Consider the following 9,301-nt stretch of genomic DNA (forward strand, 5'->3'; position numbering starts at 1 on the left):
ATTTAGGAATAATCTCAATGTTTCTGATTATTGTACTATCACTCATCATATTTAATGTTGTGTTCTTCAGGGTCTCTCAGGAAGCGTCTGTTGGAGAATCAGTGAACTTCAGCTGTAAACACATCAGGAATCAAGATCAGAGGTTTTTCTGTAGAGGAGATCAGCCCAATATCTGCATCAGAGACGGACTCCGTGTTTCATCCAGTAACAGGATAAACCACAGATTCTCTCTGACTGAAGAAACCTCTGCTGGAGTCTTTACTGTGAAGATCAGAGACCTGAGAGAAGAGGATTCTGGGAAATACTGGTGTGGAGAAGAGAGTTCTGGGTCCTTCATATTCACTGAAGTTCAGCTACATGTGACCAGAGGTAAAACGTTTTTTTAAACCTAATTAGTTGATAACTTGCCAATAAACAAAGTAAAATAAAATAAAATGAAAATAGATGCACTGATTATACACCGCAACTGTTTCTTTCTTAAACACAAAAGAAAGTATTTAGAGATTTTTTTTTCATGCTCTGAAAGTCAACTAGGATCAGAATAATATGTTTACCAATGCAGCTGCAATGCATATAACATCATGAGGCTGAGCAAATGTTGACAGCGTTGTATTCTTTGGTGTACTGTCCCTTTAAAACGCTGTGGTAAAGTCTGCAGCTTCACATCAGTCCTCAACGGTGGGAGAACATTACATACTTACTGACAGTTGTTCTGTGTGTTTGTAGGTTTCTTCTGTCTGTCCCGAGAAGCATGAAGAGTCTTTCAGTGATGGCACAGTCTCACTTTGATCTTCCACACATATCTGATATCTTAAAAAATAAGCTGAAATATTTACGCAAGTGAGCTTTGATCGTACAGCTTTCTAGAAAGAAAACTTGGCTTTTTGTGCTGAAAGACGTGAGCAAGCTACAATGCTTAAGTGTTTTAGTTTGTAAACTAAATGTTTTTCTTTAGTTTGTAAAATGTGCGAAAGAAAATATTTCTTTCAATAAATGAATTTGTTGTTATACATGTCATTTGTATTCATTTTATCAGAGAAAAAAAAGCATGCTGAAGGAGTTTTGACATAAATAGCATAATTCAACAATTTCTGTATTTTTACAACCAAACAAATAAAAACTAAACATAAAAATAATAAATAAATAAAGGTTTAACTCACTTTGTTTTTACGTTTTACTCACTTCTGGTTACACATTTCCCCAAAATAAGATGAAGCATATAAAGTGATTATTAGAGACTCCAGGACCTGAAATGAGTTTCAGACGGAGACGATGTGGAAAATGCTGTAGATTTCCTGAGATTCTGAGCAGCTCTTCTCAAAGAACACCCTTTACTGATAATAATATGAGACCCAAGGAACAAGAGCGTTAGTTCTAAATCATATGGTTATTCCAGGGAAACTCATTTATGATTATAATATTAATATAATCGATCTTCATCTTCACCTTCAATTTCTGGAATGTTGTTAAAGAAAATCTGTCCACTACATTACATGTCTCCATATCTTTGTCCCCTTCTATCGTTACTTGAAATGATCTTCAACTGGAAAAACAAAAGCACTTTTTCAGGTGGTTTGACAGCAGGCAGGAAATTGCCTCCACACGCTCTTGACAAGCAATATTGCACCTTTAAAGATGTGGTGTATCTGTCCACTGCTCACATCCGTGGCTCCAGAGAAGACACCAACAGAAGCTTAAAGGTTTATTAACTTAAATGAAAGATATTCACCGCCTCTCAAATAAACACACCCTGTTTGTTTGGCTCTTTTAGCACTTCTTTTAGCACCGTTCCCCTAGTTTGTCTTTTTACACCGTTTTCTTGTACTCGTGTTTGAATTTTTTCTATTTTTGAGTATATTAGGTTTTCGTACATTTTGCCATTCACTCTTCAGTTTTCAACTTTTTTTTATATGTACGTAAGTAGAGTATGTATACGTGCAGGCAAAGTGTAGCATGTGTATGTATGTGTATGGGCATGTATATGCATTACATTTTATTATTTTTAAATACCTTGTGTTGCAAATCTGATTGTTTTTCTGGAGCATTATGAATATTAAAACTGTCAAAATAGCAATAAAAATGATTACTGACACTGTTTGTGTCATTGTTAGATCTGATTTGAGTCTTAGATGAGTGTGCTGCAGCTCTTCACCACCAGAGAGAGAGCGAGAGTCTGTCATGAGCTCAAAACGAAAGTGAAAGAAGTAAATAAAGTGCATTATTCGAGGCGAGACTCTACACTGGGCTTTAAAGCGACTGCCAGCTTATTGGCAAGTCGGTATTCTTCCTCATGTAGCCATATGGTAATAAAATGAAATACAAGTTTGGTTTTTCTCAACAGCTTTGAACAAAAACAACTGCAAAACGACAATAATCATTTTGATATGCATGCTTTTTGTTGCCATGCAACCCCATTGTTTCACCCACAAAGAGAGAAGTTTTGAAACTAGTAAGAAATAAAACACTCAAAGTACATTATTCTGATGACACTAAATGAGCTATCCACTCAGCTGATCACAAGGATACTCACTGAACAACACTACAGCTTCAACTTAACATCATGAAGTCTCTCAAATGAAGTTCACACTGCTATTTTATGAAAAAAACAGAGATCGGAGTCTCCAGAACCAGTGGTGTGTCTCAGAAGAGGAACAGATCCATGAACCGACGCCCTGAACTCAGACCAGTGACCTCTGACCCTCTGTTGCTAATGATTTACTTACCGAATTACCACTGTGCTGTCCTCTGCTTCCCGCTCACAGACCCCTGTCAGACGGGAAAGAACTGAAACAGAGAGTCGTAGACCAGTACAAAACCAGCATGAAGAACAAGTTTGGGAGATTATCGGAGGGAAAACACGAAGCTGTGCATCATAGAGAGTAAATAAAGAACATGACGGAAAATTGCTTATACGTGTTTTCTGGCGTCAGCTTTATACTACATGTGCTAGCATAACCAGCAAATTGCGGTTAAAAAGTCTTGTGAGAAATCACCAACGGGAATTTTCCCAAAAAGGAGAAGAGAAGAAAAAAACAGGCACTGTTCTGGGGCTGTAAACCTTTGAAACTACATTTAAACAGATCCATATTTCATGGTAAGTAGTCTTCTTCACAATTATGTAAAATTAGGATTGGTCTTCAAGACATTTCAAACTAGGATTGTTTCATGCTTTATAACATTATTATAAATCTAATTGTTTAACAAGTGCGGCTAGATCTGTACAGAATAGCAAAGATTTACAGGACTTCTTTAAGTACAGTGATCATTTTAACATAATAAATAAGTAATTATTGATTGTTTTGCACAAATGTGAGAAAATAAGCTGATTGTCTAAATGGACCTACACAAAGATAATTGCTAAAATACTTATTTTTATGCTACTGAACTGTAATAGTTTATAGTTTTGATAAGTTGTTTTCATTGTCCTTCTCTTCACCTGGTGTTATAATGTAACACATTATAGTTTACATTAGTGTTATTTAAAGCACTTATCAGAAAATCAAGGTGAAGGATGGTAAAGTAAATTTCTTTTGCAATTTCTTCACTGTCTGTCATTATATGTGCATTATTCATTAATTTGTCAAAAACAATATCAGTTAATTTTTGCATAGTTTGGAAAACATCATGTAAAACTGAATAAAAATTCTGTGTGAATACACAAATATGTTTATCCAGACCAAAAACAAGAAATAGAACAGAAGTGTGAATATAAGTCAAACGTCCTCAGAGAAACTACACGACATTGAACTGTATTTTTACTTATATTTTAAAGAAGGTAAGTGGATATCTGTCTTTTAGTTTGAGAGTTTATTTTGGTGTTAAAGCATTTTAAAGACACTACAGCATTCTTCAATGCGTACAACAACTTCTATTTTAGGAAAAAGAAATGGAGGGCACTGCCTCTAAAATGAGTTCTCCATCTCCTGAATCAAGCAGTGCGTCATTAAAGAGTGATCGGCCTTTGATGAATCATCTCCTTAAATTGAGTGATACAATGACCTCTGACACCAGGTGAGACACTGGCTTTGTATGCACACACTTTTATCACAAGAAAAAATGTAAAGTACAGTGTCAACAATGAGTAAATTAATATCTACTGTACGGTGCATACAGAGTTTAGTTAAGATGGTAAAATGCCATTTTGTACGTTTTAGCAGGAGACAGAGATCGGAGTCTCCAGAACCCAGCTGTGTGTCTCTGAAGAGTAACAGATCCATGGATCATCCATTTCAATTTAGTGATGGACCGGTGAACTCTGACCTTCTGTTAGTATTACACAACGTTGCAAATTCACCCTTTTAAGAGCCACTAATTTAAAGTCATAAAACAGGATCAAGCAAACAAACAACAACAAAAAAAAAACAATCAATGCAAATTGGTTTATTTAATTAAACTAACGCAACAACAGTGAATAATGATAATAATCATCCATCTAGAGATGATGAAGAAAACAAAGAAATAAATATAACCTTAACAAAACTATATAAAATCAATCATACTTTTTCTTTATGCCAAAAATCCTCTGGATATTAAGAACAGATTGTGTTCCATGAAGAAACTCTGTAAATTTCCACCAAACTTAATTTTTAGTTAGTGATATACATTGCCAAGAAATCCATTTGGACAAATCAAATATTGTCTTAACGAACCACAGATCAATGGAGATCAGATGATGTATAAATATGTATTTATAAAAGTGTTACTACTTAGGAAAAACAAATGTTATAGAGTGAAAAATATAAAAACTATTGTCATTAAACAAGTCTCATTAAACAAAAACTCATATACTCTAATCTTAAAGGGTTACTCCACGCTAAAATAAAAATGTTATCCTTTCGTAAAAAGCTTATGGGCGAATAAAAAATTACAGTTTAACAGTTAACATGGGGAAGATCCATCAGGAAATGCTACACTCTGACCAATAGGAACCAGAGAAGACCGAGGTTCATCACACTATAGTATCTCATAATAATCGGGATTATCGAAACTCAATGAAGTTACATTAAATATACAATTACTCTTGCATATTCTTTAAAATCAAATGTGGAAACTGATATTTTTCTTGTGTCTGATTGTAATGGGTATTGTTATCACTGTCATTGTTTTTTTTGTTACTTTTTCTTTTTGCTTGTGAATAGAAAGGAAATATATGAGCCAATCAGATATTTGCCATCCTCTACATACCATGATCAGACTCATATCAGAGAGGAAAGAAGTGAATCAATCCTGCATACACATATACTACAGACTGGAAACCATCAGCGTGCAAAGACCAGCACAAAATCCACATGAAAAAAATGTATGAGAGATTATTTGAAGGAACCAAAGTACAAGAGAATGAAACGCTTCTGAACAATGTTTACACACAACTCTGCATTACAGAGGGAAACAGTGAAGGTGTGAATGAAGAACATGAGGTTTTACACACAGAGAAAACATCCAGAACAAAACACTCACAAGACACTACAATCTACTGCAATGACATCTTTAAAGCTTTACCTGAACCAGGATTTGAGGAGAAAGACCAGATCAAGACTGTTCTTACTAAAGGCATCGCTGGAATAGGAAAAACCGTATCTGTGCAGAAGTTCATTCTGGACTGGGCTGAGGGAAAAGCCAATCAGGATGTAGATTTTATGTTTGTGCTTCCATTTCGAGAGCTGAACTTGATCAGAGATCACCAGTACAGTCTTCACAGGCTTCTGCTGGACTTTCAACCTGGACTTCACGATCTGGAACCAAAGGTGTATGATCTATGCAAAGTTGTGTTCGTTTTTGATGGTCTGGATGAAAGTAGAATCCCACTGATGTTTTCAGGTGATCAGAAAGTTTGTGATGTGACTGAGACTTCATCAGTGAGTGTGTTGATGTTAAACCTCATGAAAGGAGAGCTGTGTTCTTCTGCTCTGATCTGGATCACCTCCAGACCAGCAGCAGCCAGTCAGATCCCCTCCAAATACATCGACCGTCTGACTGAAATTCAGGGATTCAACGAGCCTCAGAAGGAGGAGTATTTCAGGAAGAGGATCAGTGACCAACGTCAAGCCAGCAGAATCATCTCACACATCAAAGCAGCAAGAAGCCTCCACATCATGTGCTACATCCCCGTCTTCTGCTGGATCTCTGCCACTGTGCTTCAGAAGCTCCTGGAAGAAGATCTGAATGTAGAAATCCTCAAACTCTAACTGAAATGTACATCCACTTCCTGCTGATTCAGATCAAAATGAGGAACCAAAAGTATGAAGAAAGAGATCCAGAGAAACTCTTGCAGTCCAACCGAGAAGTGATCGTGAAACTTTCTGAACTGGCTTTCAAACAACTGATGAAGGGTAATGTGATGTTCTATGAGGAAGACCTGATTGAGAGTGGCATAGATATCACTGATGCCTCAGTCTATTCTGGGATTTGCACTGAGATCTTTAAGGAGGAGTCTGTAATTAATCAGAGGAAAGTCTACAGCTTCATTCACCTGAGCGTTCAGGAATTTCTCGCTGCATTCTATGTTTTTTACTTTCATGTGAGTGTAACTATGCAGGGACTTAGGAATTTTGCTTTAGTACAACATTTGCTCAAAACTGCAGTAGATGAAGCCCTTCAGAGTGAGAATGGTCACCTGGATCTGCTCTTGCGGTTCTTGCTTGGTGTCTCACTGGAGTCCAATCAGAGACTCTTACAGGATCTACTGACACACACAGAGAACAGCTCAGAGAGCATCAGGAGAACCACGCAGTACATTAAAGAGAAAATCAGAGATGGACATGACCTCTCCACTGAAAGATCCATCAATCTTTTCACTGTCTGCTGGAAGTGAAAGATCAGACTCTGTCCAGAGAGATTCAGGAGTTTGTGAAATCAGACAAATACTCAGAGAAGAAACTTTCTCCTGCTCACTGCTCAACAATCTCCTACATGCTTCAGATGTCAGAGGAGCCACTGGATGAGCTGGATCCAATTAAATACAACACATCAGATGAGGGGAGAAGAAGACTGATACCAGCTGTGATCAACTGCAGAAAAGCTCTGTGAGTATTTAATTATGTATTAATCAAAATTCCTGAATTAGTTTTTTGTGTCTGCTTTCAGAATGGAGTGAAGCTCATATTATTAATTATTAATACTAATACTAATATTATTGTAAAAATATAATGATTTTATTCTTATATGTTTTACTCTTTTCAGTCTTGCTGGCTGTAATCTCAGTGATCAGGATTGTGAAACTGTGTCATCAATTCTACAATCCTCTAACTGTGTCCTGAGGAGCTGGATCTGAGTAACAATGACCTGCAGGATTCAGGAGTGAAGCTGCTCTCTGATGGACTGAAGAGTCCAAACTGTCAGCTGGAGATATTGAGGTATTAAGAACAAGGGATGATGTAGAGTATCTAGTCATAAATTTAAGGTGTGTCTGTATATGTTCTGCTTATGTGTGTGTGAGTGTATTTTAAATCCATCTTTAGGTTGTCAGGCTGTATGGTGACAGAGGAAGGCTGTGGTTATTTGTCTTCAGCTCTGAGTTCAAACCCCTCACACCTGAGAGAGCTGGATCTGAGCTACAATCACCCAGGAGATTCAGAGTGCAGCTGCTCAAACACAAACTGGAGGATCCAAACTACTCACTGGATAAACTGAAGTATGTTTCAGTAAGAGTATTCTAAATAATATTAACCACACTTGACAACTTTAAATGGTACAGTAATCTAGCTCATTATTCAATTGTCTCATTGTCTTTTGTACAAAATAGTAAAAATGTTTAATTTCATAGTTAATTCTATTGAACATTGTTTGTTAGTGTTATTTATATATGTGTGTTTGCCTCTTTTCAGTATGGAATATGGGGGACATTTAAGGGTCAGAGCAGGACGGAGAAAATGTAAGCCCTCACTCACAGACAAGCACATATTTGCTGGTGGTGATGTGATTTATATTCTAATGAACCTCATCCCACATTCAGACATACAACTTTGGCACACCCACACACACTGAGTTCAATAATGTTATTCTGATCTGTCTTCTTTGTGTTCAGATGCCTGTGATCTCACACTGAATCCAAACACAGCACACACTCAACTCATTCTGTCTAAAGACAACAAAGAAATAACGTCTGTAAAAGATCATCAGTCGTATCCTGACCATCCAGACAGGTTTGAGTTCTTTGAGCAGGTTTTGTGTCGAGAGAGTCTGACTGGACGCTGTTACTGGGAGGTTAAATGTAAAGGCTCAGGTCATATTGCAGTAACATACCAGGAAATCAAAAGAAAAGAAGGGAGTGACTGTCGGTTTGGACGCAATGACAAGTCCTGGAGTCTTTTCTTTTGTGATAAGCTGTACACTTTTTGGAACAATGACAAGGACACTAACATTCCTTCTTCACCCTCCTCTAATAAACTAGGAGTGTATCTGGACGTGTCGGCCGGCTCTCTGTCCTTCTACAGCGTCTCTGACACACACACACACACACACTTACACACATTCAACACCACATTCACTCAACCCCTCTACGCTGGGTTTACAGTGTATCCTGATTCCTTAGTGTCTCTAAATAAGACAAACAACAGAGACTCATTTTAAAACTTCCATCTCGCAAATGTAAGCTTACATAAAAACACAAATAATTATTGATATCTGAACAACAATCTCAAATTGCAGAATCAACAACAGTCTATCAATGATTTATAATGATTGGCAGAATACAGTTTAAACTGGCGGTTCTGTTCTGGACAGATTAGCATGGACAAGAGCAGCAATAACCCACCAGGGTAACATCATGGAACTGTGAGGGTCTGCGTGTATGCTGTGAGGTGCTTCCACACAAAAAAGAAAAAATGATTAAAATGTTGTTTCCAAATCAAAGAGCTGACTCCATGAATAATTTGATCTGTCTCAGAAAGTCCAGAATAAATCAAAATGAATTTTTATTTTTGCCACCTTTTGTTGGTACTGGTTCGAACCTGGGAGTCATATACCTTGTAAGTCATTTAAAAATTTGATTTAAAGGCTGATTTATCTTCCAAACAGAAAAGTTAAACACGGAAGAAAACATTGACACAGTTGTACAGTTTCAGTTGCATTTTGAAATGAGTAGTTCTGTATCCCTCTTTGTTGTGTTTGTTTCTTTTGAGTCTTTAAATCCCTTTTTTAAGAGATATGCTTAAGAATCAAGAGCAAGGCATTTCTAGTTGTATTTATAAACTACGATTCCCCAGAGATGCTTTTATGATTCTGGTAGAGAATCCTGAGTGATGATATTTTTGCTACTCTATGATTGCCTTAGAATTGTAAGGTTCTATCTGAATTCTGAGTG

The 9,301-nt window shown here is 36.9% G+C and overlaps 1 protein-coding gene and 1 pseudogene across 1 annotated transcript; both read left to right on the forward strand.

Annotated features, from left to right (window-relative positions):
* The first annotated feature begins 17 nt into the window (after window positions 1–17).
* On the forward strand, window positions 18–857 carry LOC122349461 (natural cytotoxicity triggering receptor 2-like). The gene is made up of 2 exons (XM_043245505.1): window positions 18–369; window positions 727–857. Exons 1-2 carry the CDS (start codon window positions 18–20, stop codon window positions 753–755), a joined length of 381 nt encoding a protein of 126 aa, XP_043101440.1. The 3' UTR covers window positions 756–857.
* Window positions 858–3,075: 2,218 nt separating this feature from the next.
* LOC122356291 lies at window positions 3,076–8,825 on the forward strand (annotated as a pseudogene).
* The last annotated feature ends 476 nt before the right edge of the window (window positions 8,826–9,301 follow it).

This window comes from Puntigrus tetrazona, chromosome 1, assembly GCF_018831695.1.
Source record: "Puntigrus tetrazona isolate hp1 chromosome 1, ASM1883169v1, whole genome shotgun sequence".
NCBI lineage: Eukaryota > Metazoa > Chordata > Actinopteri > Cypriniformes > Cyprinidae > Puntigrus > Puntigrus tetrazona.

Bases quoted from the DNA above. Each gene is read 5' to 3' on its own strand.
- LOC122349461 (XM_043245505.1), top strand. From the start codon at position 18: ATGTTTCTGATTATTGTACTATCACTCATCATATTTAATGTTGTGTTC. The intron at 370-726 runs GTAAAACGTTTT...GTGTGTTTGTAG, and splicing joins TCAGCTACATGTGACCAGAG to GTTTCTTCTGTCTGTCCCGA.